This window comes from Narcine bancroftii, chromosome 1 (genome assembly GCF_036971445.1).
Source record: "Narcine bancroftii isolate sNarBan1 chromosome 1, sNarBan1.hap1, whole genome shotgun sequence".
Taxonomy (NCBI): Eukaryota; Metazoa; Chordata; class Chondrichthyes; order Torpediniformes; family Narcinidae; genus Narcine; species Narcine bancroftii.
In genome coordinates, this window is record NC_091469.1 from 123,491,572 (window position 1) to 123,513,380 (window position 21,809).

Here is a 21,809-nt window from a genome sequence, read left to right on the forward strand (position 1 = left end):
TATCTATGACAGACAAAAGTGGATCCAGCACTGATCCTGGCAACATACCACTAGTCACAGGTTTTCAATCTAAAACAGAACCTTCCACTAACATCCTCTGCTTCATACCACAAGACAATTTTGTATCTTATTTTCCAACAAGCTAACTTGCAAACTTACTCTGAATCTCATATGTTCTGAAGCTCCAGACCAGCCTTTTCAAGGGTCTTTCAAAAATCTACATGCATAAAGGTAAAGGTTCCATTATTGTCACATAATACTACATTTAGAATGTAAAATTCATGAAATTTTTAACTTTGTCTACCGTAAGGCAGCCAGAGAGTCGCTACTTGTCCAGCGCCCCTCACAGAAACCTACAGCACCTGGTGTTCCTAGGCAGTCTCCCCTCCAAATACTGACCAGTCCTGTACCTGCTTAACTTCCAAGATCAGACAATCCCAGGCGTATTCAGGCTATTAGGGGCACTAGCCCTGCCCTTATCAGTCCTCTTAGTGACCTTTAAGAAAAACATTCAATTTCATGATTTGTGACCAGTGTTTTCCCTCTAAAACGTGCGTGCACATGCGCGCACCAACATTCTGTTTATATGTGCACAAGCACACAGAATGAACCGTATGCATGTGCATATGTGCGTGAAACAGACTGTGTGCGGGCACATACACAAATGTGTGCACATTGATGTCTGTTTGTGCATGTCCATAAAATTTAGAGGGTACATTGGTCGAGACCCCCCCACCCCCCCACTCAGCTATGCTGACCTTCCCAGATTAGACCTTGCCTTTCCAAGTGTAAATAAATCCTGTCCTTCAGAATTCCTCCCCAAAACTTTCCCACTGCTGATGTAGTTTTCTGGCTAATCCTGTAGCCCTTATTCAATAAAAGCACAGTGTTATTCACCCTCCAGTCTTCTGGTAAATCACCAGCAGGTAATGATGATACAAAGTTCTTTGCAAGGTCCCAGCAAATACAAAGATTATTTACCTGATCTCTGACTCTCATATTTTAATATACTTCTATCAGGATGCCCCTCAGCTTTGGCTAGTACAGCAAAAATATCCAAGTTTATCTGGATTTGCCTGATAATTAATGTATGGCCGTCCAGACTCTTCTTCTTCTGGCTCTCCATCCCATAGGATGATGATGGTTCCTTTCAGTCAGTTTGTGGGGTTTGATATGTGCATTCTAAAGTAGCTGTACAGGCCGATTCTTGACAGGCTCTGCGAGGATGCCCCACTCTTCAGAAAGAAACAGCGTGCACGTGAATGGATTTAGGTGAGTAGGGGGTTGCACAGGTCTAGACCCACCCTCTCGACATCCCCTCCCAGATCCAGCGGCATGGTGAGATCCAAAATGGCTGGGGGAGTTCTGTTACAGTGAATGGCCAGACCAAGCTTCGAAGCCCTTTCCACACTTCCTGGCATGTGTTTGCTAGATGGCCGTTGACCCTACAAGAGGGTTTGTCCGCCCTTTGACAGGTCTTTTTTTTCATCCTCCAGGGTATCTAGCCATCCTCCTCACCAGGCAAGCCTGATGGGGAGCCAGTTTAGTCTCCGACCACACAACCATGCAATAGGTAGTACTGGGTTACATGGTACCAGTAGCACTCAGATGAGTGATCAGACCTGACCATATGCAGGCAACATCAAGGTGAACCTTTTCTGAAACAACTCAATATGCCAGAGAGTGGACTGAAGACCAATGGTCCTATAGAATGAGGAAATAAACTCCAGGAAACAAATTGCCTTCTCCCATTCCTGTTCACATTCTTATTTTTATGACATTTGTCCAGATTCCAAACCATCTGATTGGAGAATTTTTAAAAAGCCCTGGCTAAATCCATGAATGTAATTGTGCAGATATAAGGGTTGTGCAGTACCCATACTATTGTCAAATCTTTATCCATTAATAGCACTTTTGCCTCTCTTTCTCTGACTGTAAGAGGTGTTTCATGCAATTTCTGCCAATGACGAGTCTGCTTTATGAAAGCCAATTCAGTGTAATATTACAGTGTCTTTATTATGTGACAATAATGGAATCTTGAGCTTTTCCCATATTTTCCATTGGAGGTTACATTTTCTCAAACTTTCCAAAAATGGCACAAATTAAGGAATATATTTATAATGTTTTTTTAATAACAAAGAACAACTAATCTAAATTAATTCCAGATATTCCTTTTGTTTTTTACTTGTTTTTTTTTTAAATTCATTTGATTGTTTTATTTTCCTTCTCCAAGTCTGACAGATTTTGCGCCATCTATACCTATTTTCTGACTGATTTTGCTTGTTTTCCATCCTTCTTCTGCCTACTTGGCTCATTCTCCAGGGAAAGGCCAACAGAATAATATTAGCCAAGATTGCTCGGGGGTCATCTTTTTTTAAGGAGCTATGCATATCTTGCCAGCTTCAAGAAAATAAAACATCAGCAAGATAATCAAAGCAAAACTGTATCAGAAAAATGAATTGAGAGAGAAAATTTTCTCACAATTAAATCTAATGTATAGAAAACCAGAAGCTGCCATTATATGTACCTGGTCTGCCCTTTAAAATTCATTATAATTCAAAATAATTTTAAGATTTGAGACAACGATCAAATCGTTGGACTTTTGACTAACCCTCTATTGTCAGAGCAATTATTACAATGGTCAAAAAGTACAACTGTGAAATAATAAACTTTTCTACCTGTTGGTGCAGTCACAACCTGCAGAAATAAACAGACATTCAACAGCTGGCTAGTACCTGGGAAAAGTAACTACAGAGGATGGACTGAGTAGTCAGTGCTCAACAGTGAGAAAATATTACAGTCATTATACCTAACATTAAATATGCTAAGAGAATATTGAGGAAGTTTGTAAATTATTGGTGTGTTTCACGTGTATTATTTGCTATTTTTTATTGTTTCCCTGGTTGTCATGGGGAATGCGTTCCACTACACTGCAGAATAATTTTAAAGCATGAAAATGGTCCAATTAAATTGATAAAGCCACTATTCATCTTCTAATCAACCTAACACCTTGCACAAGGGGTTTCTCAATAATAACTGTTCTTGTGATCCAGAACAGAAGGAGAAAATTTCTGTCAACATATCTTTCTCTCTTACAGATCCACAGTCATTGAGACATAAAGATAGACGAAAAGGTTCAATTGATGTCAGATCAATAACATCCAAAAGAAGTGATGGTAAGAAGACCTTTTTAATGATTTTTGATTGGATTATAATTTGTTCAAATAACCCTATGGCTATTGGCACTTGCATTTTCTATATCAAAAATCACTCAGTAACTTCAGACGAGCATTAGGTGTACATTTGAAATGCTCTTTCTCCATATTCCTGTCTGTGCTTTATCACATCGTTATTGTTACAAGATCAAACCAGCAACCACAAAGAAGGCATATCACACAGGGGTAAAGTCTTTATTAACAAAATTCACCTTCAAACTTTTATAACAATGCCACTGGTTAATATGCAAATTTCTATAACAGTGTAAAACTAATAAATTCCCCAGCCTAAATATAACATATGTAATTATATTTATGTATTTATATTTCCAACCAGTCCACAGAAAAAAACTTAGACACAAAGCAAACACAAAACACACAAGACTCACAAAACTTCGATCTCAATCGAAGCAAAGATCGTGAACAAAATTCAGTTTGTTTTGTAAACTGAAGCCAAAAGATCTTTGAGAGAGAGAGCACAAAATTCAAAGTTGTCTTCTTGTGTTGCTTGCAGAGAGAGGAACAAAGGCTTGGTCTGGATCCTTCTGGCTGCCTTTTAAAATGCCCAATATTCCAAGCTGTCTCCCAGACAATGACTCATGTTTTGCACCTCCTTCCACTCCACAGCACACCCAGTGGTGGTTTGTCTTCCAAGTCCAGAAATTTCTAGATCATTTTCTGCACATGCACAGACCGTCTCCCACTCTCTCAGCAGTCCACCTTCACCTTGGCTCTTAAAGGCAAACTTTCACTTACCAACTCAAAACCACACAACACATATACCAATACACAACACAAAACTCTGTAACACCTCCTGCTTAAAAAAATTTGGTCCACAAGAACAAATTTTTAACAATTAATGAAAGTATTACATAAATAAAATTAAATAAACTCTCCATTTTTACAGTAAGTATGTGATTAGATTCATATCTACCCAGATTATCATCTCGACAAACAATCTGCTATTACATTATCCATCCCTTTTATGTGTGTAATAATTAAATTATACTCTTGTAACGTTAAGCTCCAGTTCAATAACCATCTGTTCTTACTTTCATTTTAGACAGAAAAACTAATGGATTATGATCAGTATATATTATTAACGGTTTTTGAGCAGTACAAATATACATATCAAAATGTTGCAAAGCTAAAACAAGTGCTAATAACTCCTTCTCAATGGTTAAATAATTTTGTTGATGGTCATTAAACTTTTTCGAGAAGTACAAAATAGGATGTTCTACTCCATCACCATCCTTCTTCTGTAACAGTACAGCACCAACCGTTTCATCACTGCCGTCCACGGCTAAAGAGATTGGCTTTTCAAAGTTGGGGATACAAGTACAAGCTGATGGCATAAAATGGCCTTTAACTTCAGAAACGCTTCCTGGCATGCACCTGACCAGATAAATTTTTCTTTCTTTCCAAGTAGTTTTGTTAATGGGAGTGCAATTTCTGCAAAGTTTTTACAAATTTGACGATAGTAGCCAATCATACCTAGAAATCTCCGAAGAGCTTTCTTATTATCGGGGATAGGAAACACAGTGATAGCCAATACTTTCACTCCAACCAGTGCCACTTGTCCCTGTCCTACCACATATCCCAGATAAATTACAGTGGCATGTCCAAACACTATTGTGCAAATTCACTGTAAGGTGTGCTTCCACCAGTCTCTGAAATAACTGCTCTAATTCAAGCACGAGTTCTTCCCATGTATTACTAAATCATTAATATCAGCTCCTGTGTGCTCCAAACCCTGAATTACTGCATTATTCATTCTCTGAAATGTGCCAGGTGCATTTTTCATCCCAAAAGGAGTAACATTATACTCATACAATCCCAAAGGTGTAACAAATGCAGAAATCTCCCTGCCTTTCTCTGTCAAAGGAAAACACCAGTATCCTTTTAAGAGATCAATCTTTGTTATAAACTTAGCCTTCCCCACCTTATCTATACAATCATCTATTTTGGGAATAGGGAGTGCATCAGTCTTTGTCACCATGGTTACCTTTCGATAATCTGTAAAAAACCTAATTGAGCCATCTGGCTTAGCCACCAGAGCACAAAGGGTGAACTCCAATTTGAATGATTTTAAGATTATGTCATTTTTGAGCATATAATCCACCTCTTGATCCAACAATTTGCCCTTTTCCTGATTAACTCAGTAAGGATGCTGCTTAATAGGCTTAGCATCACTCTCCTCCACATCATAACAAGCCACAGTAGTTCTTCTTGGAACATCTGGGAATATATCCTTAAATTTCATAAGTAATGTCTTTATTTCTTCCCTTTCTGATTTAGTCAAATGTATTAACTTGGTTTCTAAGTTTTACAAAACTATGGAATTTTCCAGCCTGGGGCTTATCACCTTCTGTGCTCCATGACCTTCCACGAAACTTATCTCCTCCTTACTTTCCTCTATAACTAGCACCTTGGTTGGAATCCTAGTCTCCTCCTCAGTCATTTTTTCAAAGTAAGGTTTAAGCATGTTCACATGACAGACTTGTGTCTCTCTTCAACAATCAGGCATCTCAATGACGTAGGTGACCTGGTTAATTTTTGATTTCACCTTACATGGTCCTGAAAACTGAGCTCTCAAAGGGTTTGACTGCATTGGAAACAAAACCAATACTTTGTCGCCAGATTTAATGTCCCTAATTTTTGCTCTTTGATCATACTGAATTTTCATTTTTCCCTGAGCAGTTTTTAAATTTTTCCTTGCCATCTCGCAAGCCTGACGTAATCTGTTTTTAAATTTGAAAACATAATCCAACAGATTTGATTGTATATCATTATGTATCCACTGTTCCTTCAACAATAGTAAAGGACCTCTGACTTCATAACCAAACACCAACTCAAATGGACTAAAGCCAAGAGATTCCTGAGCTGCCTCTCTAACAGCAAACAATAACAAAAGGATTCCTTCATCCCAATCCTTATTATTTTCCATGCAATAGCCCTCATTATATTTTTCACAGTTAAATGGAACCTTTCCAAGGCCCCTTGATTTTTCAGGATGATAGGCAGACGACACAATTTGATGGGTTCCCAATTCATACGCCACCTGTTGAAATATTCCAGACATAAAATTACTCCCTTGGTCTGATTGAATTTCTCTTGGTAGGCCAAACAATGTGAAAATTTTTAGCATAGCCTTCATAATTGTCTTCACTTTCATGTTTCTCAGGGGAATCGCCTCTGGAAACCTTGAAGCTGTGCACATGAATGTTAAAAAATATTCATTTCCCACTTTGGTTTTTGGCAATGGGCCAACACAATCCACTATCACTTTCAAGAAGGGCTCCCTGAAAGCAGCGATGGGTTGTAAAGGTGCCACTGGTGGTCCTTGATTAGGCTTGCCCACCAGTTGACGTGTGACAGGTTCTACAAAAGTTCACAACATCCTTTCTTAATTTCAGCCAATAAAACTGTTTCCTTATCTTTTCTACCATCTTCTTCACTCCAAGATGACCTCCCAAAGGTGTACTATGAGCCAACTTTAATATTTCATTCCTGTAAGTTTTAGGAATTACAACTTGCCTTATTACCGCCCAGTTTTCACTGACAGGTATAACTTGTCGTCTCCACTTTCTCATCAATATTCCATCCTGAACAAACTAACCTACTGGCACAGTTTCAATTTCCTGGTTAGACAGAATCTTATCTCTTATCCTAGCAAGATCAGGATCATGCTTTTGTCTAGCTATTAATTATTCTCTTGACAAGAGCAAAGCTGGATTCTTAGGTTTGTCCTCAATGCTTGCCTCCACTACAGGATCATCACAGACTTTCTCTAAACTTTTTTTCTGGACATGGCTCTAGTAATGGCACATGCAGGATAGATTTCCAGATCCTTTTCAGATTCATAAACCAATGGCTTACTTGTGAGTTTCATCGCAGGTATGACTAAATAATTTCCTAACAAAAGAGAAACTGCGTCCACCGGCAGACTTGATCTTAACCATATCGTAACCGGGTCATTAACTAAGTCTGATTTCATCACTATTCCATGCGAAGGTATAGGCTCTGCTTCATCACCAATGCCTTTAATTAAATTCACATCTCCAGTATTGGTCTCCTCACCAAAATTCAAAATGTTGCTTCATACAAGCGATTGGGCTGCTCCAGTATCCCACAGGATTTTAACTGGCACTTGATTGGATCCTTCTTCAACCGAAATGAAACCTTCAGTAATGAATGGTTTAAAAATATCCCTAACTTTCTCACTCTGAACACAGGTGGTTGGTACCACCCCTTACTCTTTCTTCCTTTTCAGTACAGGACAATTTGCTATTATGTGCCCTGCCTTCTTACAATAGTGACAAATAACGCTCGAAAACTTTTCCTTCAACCATTTCTCTTCCTCTCTTCCTTTAACCTCACTTCCAGATTTTCTTTCTACTCTACTTGGATTATCAGCAGTATTTTACTTTGAAAGGTTTTCCCTGGTGTCCACTTAGACTCATGGGTTAAAGCATATTCCTCTGCGAATTTAGCCAATTCTTGGCAAGTTTTTATATTTTTCTCTGCCAAGTACACTTGAATATCGTCAGGAACACAATTTTTAATCTCCTCAATCAGAATGATTTCCCTCAATAAATCAAAGTTATTTTCTACTTTCATTGCGGCACACCACCGATCAAAACACACAACCTTCCTATAAGCAAAATCCAGGTAAGACTGGGTTGCTGCTTTTTTTAAACTCCTAAACTTTTGTCTATAAGTCTCTGGAACTAGTTTATAAGTTTGGAGTATAGCCTGCTTTACAAATTCATAATCAGCTGCTTGTTGTACAGTGAGGCACGAATACACCTGTTGGGCTTTCACTTTAAGAACACTGGTCTGGTCGCCATTTTAAATTTACAGATACTTTCTCAAAATGCTGAAAATACTGGTCTATTTCAGCTTCCTCAAATGGAGGAACTAACCTCATTTCTCTAGTGACCAGAAACCTCTTCTCCTGACCAGCACATGGGTTTTGGGCTTCTCCCTCTCCTTGGGTTAGAGTCAGCTTTAATTTAGCTAGTTCTAACTCATGCTTCCATTCTTTCTCCCTCTCTCTCCTCCCTTGCAGCTGTCCTTTCCTCCATTTCTGCCTACCTTACTGCTTCCCGTTTGGCTTCCCTTTCTGCCTCTCTTTTCCCTCTATCTCTAGTTTTCTCAAAGCCAACTTTACTTCTTCTGAAGTTTTCTCCTTTGTTCTAATGCAGCTTGTTCAAATACCCCCTTTCCTATATAGTGCTTAACAATCTTTCAGGCAATTTCCTTCTTTTTCATCCATTTTTACTGTAAGAAGTTTTAACTTGCCAACTATAACCATCAGTTCTGACATTTTTTTAAATTTTTTTATTTTTTACACTGTGAACCATATCAACCAAAATACACACAAACATTTCCCTGGCATTTTCTCACCATTTCCCCCCCTACCTTCCCTCCCCCCCCTCCAAAACCAATAAACATTCAACATATACAATACAATAAAACCATTAAACAATGTCATCATACAATGAAAAATAAACAAGAAAAATGTGTCATCTACTTTTGCACACTGGATCAAGTCATTTTGTCCTCTAATCATTTTAGGGGGTGGAGGTCTGCGGCAAGCCCTCTCTAACAGAGAACCATGTACGGTTCTCAAATTTGTTCAAATAATGTGACTTTATTTTTTAAATTATATGTTATTTTTTTCCAATGGAATACATTTATTCATTTCCATGTACCATTGCTGTATTCTCAGGCTCTCTTCCGATTTGCAAGTTGACATTATACATTTTTTTGCTACAGTTAAGGCTATCATAATAAATCTTTTTTGTGCTTCATCCAGTTTGAGGCCTAATTCCTTAATTCTTATATTACTTAGAAGAAAGATCTCTGGATTTTTTGGTATGTTGTTTTTTGTGCTTTTATTTAATACCTGATTTAGATCTTCCCAAAATTTTCACTTTCTCACATGTCCAAATTGCATGTACTGTTGTTCCCATTTCCTTATTACAGCGAAAACATCTATCTGATAATGTTGGATCCCATTTTTTTAACTTTAGGTGCATGATATATAACCTGTGTAACTATTTCCATTAAGAGGAGGAAAGATTAAAACAAGAGGACATGAGTTAAGAATTAAGGGGCAGAGGTTTAGAGGTAACATGAGGGGGAACTTCTTTACTCAGAGAGTGGTAGCCGTGTGGAATGAGCTTCCGGGAGAAATAGTGGCGGCGGAGTCAATTGTATTATTTAAGAAAAGGTTGGACAGGTATATGGATGAGAAGAAGATGGAGGGTTATGGGCATTGTGCAGGGAGGTGGAACTAGAAAGGGGTGTTTGGTTCGGTGCGGACTAGAAGGGCCTAATGGCCTGTTTCCGTGCTGTAATTGTTATGTTATGTTATGTTAATTATACTGTATTATACGTAACCTCGTGTTTATTATATTCTTCATAGTTCCAGAACATAATTTTTCCCATGTTTCATTTTTTATCTTTATGTTTAAATCTTTTTCCCATTTTTGTTTGGGTTTATAGCTTATTTCATCATTTTCCTTCTCTTGCAGCTTAATGTACATGTTCGTTTTAAATCTTTTTATTATCATTGTTTCTGTAATCACATATTCAAAGCTGCTTCCTTCTGGTAATCTCAGTCTGTTTCCCAATTTATCCTTTAAGTAGGCTTTCAGATGATGGTATGCAAACATTGTACCATGAGTTATTCCATATTTGTACTTCATTTGTTCAAATGATAATAAATTATTTTCCAAAAAACAATTTTCTATTCTTTTAATTCCTTTTCTCTCCCATTTTCTAAAGGAAAGGTTATCTATTGTAAAAGGGATTAGTTGATTTTGCGTCAATAATAATTTTGGTATTTGGTCATTTGTTTTTTGCCTTTCTAAGTGAATCTTCTTCCATATATTGAGTAAATGATGCAATACTGCTGAGCTTTTATATCGTACCAACTTTTCATCCCACATATAAAGTATATGTTCTGGTACCTTCTCCCCTATTTTATCTAGCTTTATCTTAGTCCAATCTGGTTTTTCCCTTGTCTGATAAATACCTTAATTGTGCTGCTCTATAATAATTTTTAAAGTTTGGTAACTGCAAACCACCTTGGTTTTACCTCTCTGTTAATTTATCTAACGCTATCCTCGGTTTCCCCCTTTCCATAAAAATTTCCTTATTATTCTTTTTAGTTCATTAAAGAATTTCTCTGTTAAGGGAATCGGTAATGATTGAAATAAGTATTGTATCCTTGAGAAGACATTCATTTTAATGCAATTTACCCTCCCTGTCAATGTTAGCGGTAATTCTTTCCAATGTTCTAAGTCAGGGGTGTCAAACTCAAATTCACCGAGGGCCAAAATTAAAAACTTGGACTAAGTCGAGGGCCGAACTAAATATTTATTGAAAATTTTCAACAACATCTGCATGTTTTCTCTCAACATATGTAATTTTAAACTTTTTCTTATTAAAATAAATGTTTAATAATAGTTTTGGTTAAACTCTTTCCATAAGAAGCATTAACAAATAAGAAATAAAATATTCAATAAATAATATTTCTCTCTAGCCTTTTAGCCAAGGATCACGTTGCCGAGAAGCATGCCAGGGAGCGGAGGTCTGCAGGGAGCCCTCCCCAGCCCAGCCAGCAAACCCAAGCGGCATCCCCCCCCACACCTTCTCCCTCCTCCACCCCCGCCTCCGCCTGCTGCAACCACCGCCAACAACCCAAGGAGTCCCCGCTGGTCTCGCCATCTCACCGGGAATACCGTGAGAGCGGTGGAACTCGTCCGCGACCTCCATCCCAGCGGAAAGTCCGATGCCCAGCAGCACCCACCCACAGATGAAGCTCAAGGAGACATTGGAGCTAGGCGGCCGGTCCGTTGGAGCTAGGCGGCGGGTCCGTTGGAGCTAGGCGGCGGGTCCGTTGGAGCTAGGCGGCGGGTCCGTTGGAGCTAGGCGGCGGGTCCATTGCAGCTAGGCGGCGGGTCCGTTGGAGCTAGGTGGCGGGTCCGTTGTATCGGCGCCGCTGTGAATATCTAATTAACTTTCCCGTTAACTACATCGGTGTACTGCTGTGCCTGCTGTGGAAGGGCTAAAAACTACTATGGTGGTGCCTGCTGCTGTGCATGTGCTATACTTGCGCGGCGGCCAGCGGGCCAACTCTAATATATATTTAATATGATCTTGCGGGCCAAATATAATTATATCGCGGGCCAAATTTGGCCCGCGGGCCAGAGTTTGACATGTGTGTTCTAAGTCTTCCTGTAATTTCTTTATTAGTGGCTGATAATTAGTGGCTTAAATTATTATCTAACCTAATACCTAGGTATCATATTGCTTGTGTTTGCCATTTAAATGGTGATTCTTTTTTAAATTCTGTATGATCCGCATTATTCATTGGCATCACTTCACTTTTATTTGCATTGATCTTGTACCCCGATATTTCTCCATATTCCTTCAAATTCTTATGTAGTTCTTTTATTGATATTTCTGGTTCTGTTAAGTATACTATGATGTCATCTACAAATAAACTGATTTATACTCCTTCTCCTTTATTTTTATCCCTTTTATTTTATTTTTTGTTCTTATCAGTTCTGCCACTGGTTCTATTGCTAAAGTGAACAGTGAGTGAGATAATGGACGGATCCCTGTCTAGTTGGTTCGATACCTATCCATTTACTGTTACCTTCGCCAAAGGTCCATTATATAATGCTTTAATCCAATTAATATATTTTTCTGGTAGATTGATGCTCTGTAATACTTCGAATAAATAATTCCATTCTACCCTGTCAAAGGCTTTTTCTGCGTCTAAAGCAACAGCCACTGTTGGCTTCTTATTTCCTTGAACTGCATGAATTAGATTAATAAATTTACATACATTATCCACTGTTCATCTTTTCTTAATAAATCCAGTTTGATCTTGTTTTATTATTTTTGGTACACAGTCAGCCAATCTGTTTGCTAATAATTTTGCTATTATCTTATAATCTGAATTAAGTAGACATATTGGTCAATATGATGCTGGTGTTAGTAGATCCTTCCCTGTCTTTGGTATTACTATAATTATTGCTGTCTTATATGAATCTGGCAAATTTTGTGTTTCTTCCATCTGATTCATTATTTCCAGGAGAGGAGGAATTAATAACTCTTTAAATCTTTTATAGAATTCTATTGGGAATCCATCCTCTCCAGGCATTTTATTGTTTGGCAGCTTTTTTAGTATATCCTGTACTTCCTCTATTTCAAATGGTTTTATCAGTTTGTTTTGTTCCTCTTCTTGTAATTTCGGCAGTTCAATTTTAGCTAAAAACTCTTCTATTTTATCATCTTTCCCCTCGTTCTCAGTTTGGTATGAATGTTCATAAAATTCCTTAAAGTTCTCATTAATCTCCAGTGGATTATATGTAATTTGTTTGTCCTTTTTCCTTGATGCCAATACAGTTCTTTTAGCTTGTTCTGTTTTAAGTTGCCAGGCTAATATTTTGTGTGTTTTTTCTCCTAGTTCATAATACTTTTGCTTTATTTTCATTATGTTCTTCTCCACCGTATATGTTTTTAAGGTTTCGTATTTTATTTTTTTGTCCGCCAATTCTCTTCTTTTTGTTATATAATCCCTTGTTGCTAGTTCCTTTTCTGTACTTACTATCTCCCTTTCTAACTGTTCTATTTCCCGATTGTAGTCCATTTTCATCTTGGTTACATAACTTATTATCTGCCCTCTAATGAAGGCTTTAATTGCATCCCATAATATAAATTTGTCTTTCACTGATTCCGTATTTATTCCAAAGTACATTTTAATTTGGCATTCAATAAACTCTCTAAATTCCTGCCTTTTAAGTAGCATGGAGTTTAACTTCCATCTATATGTTCTTGGTGGGTTGTCCTCCAGTTCTATTGCTTATAACAGGGGTGAATGATCAGATAGCGATCTAGCTTTATATTCCATTTTCCTAACTCTCCCTTGAATATGGGCCAACAACAAAAACATATCAATCCTTGAGTATGTTTTATGCCTACTCGAATAATATGAGTATTCCTTCTCCTTGGGTGCTGCCTCCTCCATATATCCGTAAGTTTCATTTCCTGCATTGATTTAACCATAAATTTGGCCACTTTATTCTTTTTGCTAGTCTTTTGTCCAGTTTTATCCAACATTGGGTCCAAATTAAGGTTAAAATCCCCTCATACCAATATATTCCCTTGCGTATCTACAATCTTCAAAAAAAATCTTGCATAAATTTTTGATCCTCTTCATTATGTTCACATATATTGATCAAATACCAAAATTCTGAATATATCTGACACTTTATCATCACATACCTCCCTGCTGGATCTATTATTTCTTCCTCTATTTTGATTGGTACATCTTTATTAATTAATATAGCTACACCTCTAGCTTTTAAAAAACATAGAAACATAGAAGATAGGAGCAGGAGTAGGTCATTCGACCCTTCGAGCCTGCTCCGCCAATCAACGAGATCATGGCTGATCTTACAGTTCAGTACCCCGTCCCCGCCTTCTCTCCGTAACCTTTAATACCCTTATACTGAAGAAATATATCTAATTCCCTCTTAAATAGATTTAATGAACCTGCCTCTACTGCCCTCTGTGGCAATGAATTCCACAGATTCACCACCCTCTGGGTAAAGAAATTCCTCCTCATCTCAGTCCTAAATGGTTTGCCTATTATCCTCAAACCATGGTCCCGGGTTCTGGATTTTCCCATCATTGGAAACATCCCATCTGCATCCATTCTGTCCAGTCCTGCCAGAATTTTATAGGTCTCTATGAGATCCCCTCTCAATCTTCTAAACTCCAGCGAGTACAATCCCAATTTGCACAATCTTTCCTCATAAGACATTCCTGCCATTCCAGGTATCAGCCTGGTGAATCGCCTCTGCACTCCCTCCATTGCAAGAACATCCTTCCTTAGATAAGGTGACCAAAACTGCACACAATACTCCAGGTGAGGTCTCACCAAGGCCCTGTACAGCTGCAGTAAGGTATCCTTGTTCCTATACTCAAACCCTCTTGATATGAAGGCCAACATACCATTTGCCTTTTTAACCGCCTGCTGTACCTGCATGCTCGCCTTCAGAGACTGATGTACAAGTACCCCTAGGTCTCTCTGCACTTCCCCATCTCTTAATCTATTGCCATTCAAATAGTAATCTGCCCTCCGGTTTGTATTACCAAAGTGGATAACCTCACATTTATCCACATTGTAGTGCATTTGCCATGTATCTGCCCAGTCCCTCAATTTATCCAAATCACACTGGAGCTTCCTGACCCCCTCTTCCGTGCACACAACCCCTCCTAGCTTAGTGTCATCTGCAAATTTGGAGATATTACATCCAATCCCTTCATCCAGATCATTTTTTTTAAATTTTTTATTTTTCACACCATAAATCACAATAGCCATGATATACACTTTTTCTTTTTCACACATTTACAGTGACTTTTTCTCCCCCCCCTCCCTCCTCCCAAGCCACCCCCCCACCCCCCCCCCTCATCATTTTAGGTATACAATCTAGGTTGCATTAATTCAGTCAGACAATGTTGTCAATCAACAAAAATACACCAGAAATTCTACAGAGTCCATTCTTTTCTTTCCTTCTCCTTCCATCAACTTAGGTAATGTTTGTCCCCGGTAGGTTTTCGCTATTGTATTTAATGTAAGGCTCCCATACTTGTTCGAATATTTCAATATTATTTCTTAAACTATATGTTATTTTTTCTAATGGAATACATTTATTCATTTCTATATACCATTGTTGTATTTTCAAATTATCTTCCAATTTCCAGGTTGACATAATACATTTTTTTGCTACGGCTAGGGCTATCTTAACAAATCTTTTTTGTGCATCCTCCAAATCAATTCCAAATTCTTTGTTTTTTATGTTACTTAGGAGAAAGATCTCTGGATTCTTTGGTATATTGTTTTCTGTTATTTTATTTAATATCTGATTGAGATCATCCCAAAACTTTTCTACTCTCTCACATGTCCAGATTGCATGAATTGTTGTTCCCATTTCTTTTTTACATCGAAAACATCTATCAGATACTGTTGGGTCCCATTTATTTAACTTTTGCGGTGTAATGTATAGTCTGTGTAACCAATTATATTGTATCATATGTAGCCTCGTATTTATTGTATTTCTCATCGTTCCAGAACATAATTTCTCCCATGTTTCCTTTTTTATCTTTATATTTAAATCTTGTTCCCATTTTTGTTTAGTTTTACCATTTGTTTCCTCATTCTCCTTTTCTTGCAGTTTAATATACATATTTGTTATAAATCTTTTGATTAACATTGTATCTGTAATCACGTATTCAAGGTTACTTCCCTCTGGTAAACTCAAATTGCTTCCTAATTTATCTTTCAAGTAGGATCTTAGTTGGTAATATGCCAGCGCTGTATCTCCAGTTATATTGTTCTTATCTCTCATTTGTTCAAAGGATAAGAATCTACTTCCTGAAAAACAATTTTCTATTCTTTTAATCCCTTTTTTTTCCCATTCTCCAAAGGAAAGGTTATCTATTGTAAAAGGGAGTAGCTTATTTTGCGTCAATATTAGTTTTGGTAATTGATAATTTGTTTTATTTCTTTCTACATGAATCTTCTTCCAAATGTTGAGGAGATGATGTAATACTGGAGAAGTTCTATGTTGTACCAATTTTTCGTCCCATTTATATAATATGTGTTCAGGTATCTTTTCCCCTATTTTATCTAATTCTAATCTCGTCCAGTCTGGTTTTTCCCTTGTTTGATAAAAATCTGATAGGTATCTTAATTGTGCAGCTCTATAATAGTTTTTGAAGTTTGGCAATTGTAAGCCTCCTTGTTTATACCATTCTGTTAATTTATCTATTGCTATCCTCGGTTTCCCCCCTCTCCATAAAAATTTCCTTATTATTTTCTTTAACTCTTTGAAGAATTTTTCTGTCAGTTGTATTGGCAATGCCTGAAATAAGTATAATATCCTTGGAAAAATGTTCATTTTAATACAGTTTATCCTTCCTATCAGTGTTAGTGGTAGATCTTTCCAATGCTCTAAATCGTCCTGTAATTTTTTCATTAGTGGATTGTAATTGAGTTTATATAATTGGCCTAGATTTTTGTTTATTTGCACACCTAGGTATCTTATTGCCTGCATTTGCCATCTGAATGGGGATTCCTCCTTAAATTTTGAGAAATCCGCGTTATTCATAGGCATTGCTTCACTTTTATTTACGTTTATCTTGTATCCCGACACTTCTCCATATTCCTTCAATTTCTTATATAGTTCTTTTATTGATAGTTCTGGTTCTGTTAAGTACACTATCACATCATCCGCAAATAGGCTGATTTTATATTTCCTGTCTTTTATTTTTATTCCTTTTATATTATTATCTATTCTTATCGATTCTGCTAGTGGTTCTATAGCTAGCGCAAACAATAATGGTGATAGTGGGCATCCCTGCCGCGTTGACCTGCTTAAGTTAAATTGCTTTGATACATGTCCATTTACTGTCACTTTCGCTAATGGTCCCTTATATAATGCTTTAATCCAATTAATATACTTCTCCGGTAAACTGAATTTTTGCAATACTTTGAACAAGTAATTCCATTCTACTCTGTCGAAGGCCTTCTCTGCGTCTAAAGCAACTGCTACTGCCGGTGCTTTATTTCCTTCTACTGTATGGATTAAGTTAATAAATTTACAAATATTGTCTGTCGTGCGTCTTTTTTTGATAAATCCAGTTTGGTCTAAATTTACCATTTTCGGTACCTGTTCTGCTAATCTGTTTGCTAATAGTTTAGCTATTATCTTATAATCTGTGTTTAGCAGAGATATTGGTCTATATGACGCTGGTGAGAGTGGATCTTTCCCTTGTTTTAGTATCACTGTAATTATTGCTGTTTTACATGAATCTGGTAAGTTTTGTGTCTCATCAATCTGGTTGATTACATCCAGGAGGGGCGGTATTATTAGATCTTTAAATGTTTTGTAGAATTCTATTGGGAGTCCATCCTCTCCTGGTGTCTTATTATTTGGTAATTTTTTTATTATCTCTTGTATTTCTACTGTTCCAAATGGTTCTGTTAATTTATTTTGTTCCTCTATTTGTAGTTTTGGTAGTTCAATTTTAGTCAAAAATTCATCTATTTTCCCTTCTTTCCCTTTGTTTTCAGTTCGGTATAATTGTTCATAGAATTCTCTGAAGTTTTCCTTAATTTCTTTAAGATATGTAATTTGTTTGTCTTTTTTCCTTGTTGCCAATACCATTTTCTTAGTTTGCTCTGTCTTAAGCTGCCATGCTAAGATTTTGTGTGTTTTTTCACCTAGTTCATAATATTTCTGTTTTGTCTTCATTATATTCTTCTCCACCTTATATGTTTGTAATGTTTCATATTTTATTTTTTTATCCGCCAATTCTCTTCTTTTAGTTGTATCTTCCTTTATTGCTAATTTTTTTTCTATGTTTATTATTTCCCTTTCCAACTGCTCTGTTTCCTGATTATAGTCCTTCTTCATCTTGGTTGTATAACTTATTATTTGTCCTCTAATGAATGCTTTCATTGCGTCCCATAGTATAAACTTATCTTCCACTGATTCTGTATTTACTTCAAAGTACATTTTTAATTGTTTTTCAATAAATTCTCTAAAATCCTGTCTTTTAAGTAGCATGGTGTTTAATCTCCATCTATACATTCTTGGAGGGATGTCCTCTAGCTTTACTGTCAGTATTAAGGGTGAATGGTCCGATAGCATTCTCGCTTTATATTCTGTTTTTCTTACTCTATCCTGCATACTAGCTGATAACAAAAATAGGTCTATTCTTGAGTATGTTTTATGTCTAGTCGAGTAGTATGAGTATTCCTTTTCTTTTGGGTTTTGTTTCCTCCATATGTCCACAAGTTTCATTTCTTGCATTGATTTAATTATAAATTTGGTTACTTTGTTCTTCCTGTTAATTTTTTTCCCCGTTTTATCCATATTTGGATCCAAATTCAGATTGAAATCCCCTCCTATTAGTATGTTCCCTTGCGTATTAGCTACCTTCAAAAAGATATCTTGCATAAACTTTTGATCTTCTTCGTTAGGTGAATATATATTAAGTAGATTCCAAAGCTCCGAATATATCTGGCATTTTATCATAACATATCTCCCTGCTGGATCTATTATTTCCTCTTCTATTTTAAATGGCACATTTTTGCTAATTAATATAGCCACTCCTCTTGCTTTTGAATTATACGATGCTGCTGTTACGTGTCCTACCCAATCTCTCTTTAATTTCTTGTGCTCCAATTCAGTTAAGTGTGTTTCTTGGACAAATGCTATATCTATTTTTTCCTTTTTCAGTAAATTTAGTAGTTTCTTCCTTTTAATTTGGTTATGTATTCCATTAATATTTAAAGTCATATAGTTCAGCGTAGCCATTTTATATTTTGTTTATCTTCTCTTTCCGTTTTTCCATCATTACCTTTCCTCCTTTTCCATTTCTGTTTTCTTATTTTCAACTCTTTACCAGACAACATTCCTACAACATCCAACATTTTCCTTATTCTCCTATTTCTATCTTCTTTATCCCCAATCTCCCCTTCCCCTCCTGAGTTGTCCTTTATCCCTTGTCGGACAACCACATCTCCCCTCTCCATTTGGATTTGCGAATCCACTCGCAAGCGTCAACTGATTTTGCAGTGACCGCTCTTTTCCCCCACCCAGCCCCCCCCAGAAAAGATTTCACTTTTCATATGTCACAAAGGTCACTCTTTTAATTCCCTCCTTATTCTCTCTATTCCATTACCTTCCCTTATTAATTCTTGTCTATACTATCTATGTTTTCCTCTAATTACAGATACTTTCACGTATGCCCATTGTCTCTATTCACTCTTATACCTCTTTACCCGCATACATATCAATCGTGGTCATTTTTACCCTCATTACCCGTCTTCATCCCTCAGTCTATTTTTGTCTTTACCCACATACATATCAATCGTGATCATTTTTACTCTCATTACCCGTCTTCATCCCTCAGTCTATTTTTGTAATTGTTCTGCAAATTTTCGTGCTTCTTCTGGATCCGAGAACAGTCTGTTTTGTTGTCCTGGAATAAATATTTTCAATACCGCAGGATGCTTCAGTGTAAATTTATATCCTTTCTTCCATAAAATCGCTTTTGCTGTATTGAACTCTTTTCTCTTCTTTAGGAGTTCAAAGCTTATATCTGGATAAATGAAGATTTTTTGCCCTTTATACTCCAGTGGTTTGTTGCCCTCTCTTACTTTTTTCATTGTCTTCTCCAGTACCTTTTCTCTTGTAGTATATCTTAGGAATTTTACTACAATAGATCTTGGTTTTTGTTGTGGTTGTGGTTTAGGGGCCAATGCTCTATGTGCCCTTTCTATTTCCATTTCTTGCTGTAGTTCTGGACATCCTAGGGCCTTAGGGATCCATTCTTTTATAAACTCCCTCATATTCTTGCCTTCTTCATCTTCCTTAAGGCCCACTATCTTTATGTTATTTCTTATGTTATAATTTTCCATTATATCTATTTTTTGAGCTAGTAATTCTTGTGTCTCTTTAGTTTTTTTATTAGATTCCTCCAATTTCTTTTTTAAGTCTTCTACCTCCATTTCTGCTGCTATTGCCCGTTCTTCCATCTTGTCCATTTTTTCCCCCATTTCTGTTAAGGTCATATCCATTTTATTTATTTTCTTTTCTGTGTTGTTTATTCTTCTTCTTAAATCATTGAATTCCTGTGTTTGCCATTCTTTAAATGACTCCATGTATCCTCTAACAAGAGCAAGTATATCCTTTACCTTGCCTTTCCCTTTATTTATTTCACTGTATTCTTCCTTTTCTTCTTCCTCTGGGTTGGCCATCTGTTGTTTCTTTGATGCCCTTTCCTCCTCTTCTTTCTTGTTTCCATTGTCTTCTGTGGTCTCTTCTTGCTGCAGGTGTTCTGCAGCTGTCGTTGCCGGCTGTGGAGATCGACTCCCCAGCTGGTCCCCCCTCCCGTCGGTGTGTTTTTTTTCATGCGCATCGCGCATGCGCGACTCCTCGCGCATGCGCGGTTGCGCACTTTTACTCGGCTCTGTGAGCCATTGTTGTAGTTCTTTTTCTACCGACCTGAGGTAGTGGGCTCCTCTCTCCACAGCGGGCCTCTTCGGACAGGTAAGGCCTTCACCTTTTTCCTCCGTTGTCTTCTCTTCCTCTCTTCTTTCCGTTGATTTTGATTTTTCTCCTTTTGTCTCCATCTTCTTTCCACCTTATTCTCCTATTTCTATCTTCTTTATCCCCAATCTCCCCTTCCCCTCCTGAGTTGTCCTTTATCCCTTGTCGGACAACCACTTTAACTTGTATTTCTATGCCTTTGTATTTTCTCTTGTTTTTCCCGACTTTTCTGGAGAGGGCTGGAGTTCACCGTCCGGCCACTACTCCATCACGTGACTCCTCCTCCCTTCATCCAGATCATTAATGTAAATTGTGAACAGCTGGGGTCCCAGTACAGATCCCTGTGGTACTCCACTGGTCACCGCCTGCCACTCAGAAAACGAGCCATTTATCCCAACTCTCTGTCTTCTACCTGCCAGCCAGTTCTCAATCCACATCAATACTTTGCCCCCAATCCCATGAGCCTTGATTTTGGAAGCCAGTCGTTTATGCGGGACCTTATCGAAGGCCTTTTAGAAGTCCAGGTATACCACATCCACTGGCTTTCCCCCATCTATTTTACCTGTCACCATCTCAAAGAATTCCAATAGATTTGTCAAGCACGATTTACCTTTTGTAAATCCATGTTGACTCCGTCCAATCCCTTCTTTGCTAGTCATATGCTCCTTAATTACATCCTTAATAATGGATTCCATCATTTTGCCCACTACTGATGTAAGGCTCACCGGCCGATAATTCCCCGCTTTTTCTCCATCCCGCTTTTTAAATACTTGGGTAACATTAGCTACCCTCCAATCCATGGGTACTGATCCTGAGTCTACCGAGTTCTGGAAAATAATTCTTAAAGCATCTGCTATCTAAATGGCCACTTCCTTGAGTATCCTAGGATGTAGATTATCAGGCCCTTGGGATTTATCTGCCTTCAATCCCATCAATTTCCCCAAGACCATGTCCTTAGAGATACTGATTTCTTTCAGTTCTTCCCTTGCATTAGTCTCTATGTTTCCCAACATCCTTGGGAGGTTATTTGTATCCTCTCTTGTAAAAACAGAACTAAAGTAAGAATTTAGTTGGTCTGCCATTTCCTTATTCCCCATTATATATTCCCCTGATTCCGACTGCAAAGGACCTACTCTGGATTTCACCATTCTTTTCCTCTTGACATATTTATAAAAGCTTTTGCAGTCGGTTTTTATATTTGCCGCAAGCTTACTTTCGTAATTTATTTTTGCTCTCTTGATTAATCCCTTTGTCCTCTTTTGCTGCATCTTGAACTGCTCCCAGTCTTCGGTTGCGGTACTTCTTTTGGCCAATTGATATGCTCTCTCTTTGGACCCAATGCTGTCTCTAATTTCCCTTGTTATCCACGGTTGAGTCACCTTTTTTGGTTTATTTTTATGCCAAACCGGTATAAACGATTTTTGCAATTTCTCCATTAGATCTG

The 21,809-nt window shown here is 37.5% G+C and overlaps 1 protein-coding gene across 1 annotated transcript in view; it reads left to right on the top strand.

Moving 5' to 3' along the window:
• The window catches only part of pde8b (phosphodiesterase 8B), a 300,182-nt gene that overhangs the window by 225,598 nt on the left and 52,775 nt on the right, over positions 1-21,809 (top strand). The window contains exon 12 of the mRNA XM_069938086.1: positions 3,099-3,176. Within this exon, the coding sequence (XP_069794187.1) occupies positions 3,099-3,176 (78 nt within the window). The remainder of the gene's footprint in view (positions 1-3,098; positions 3,177-21,809) is intronic.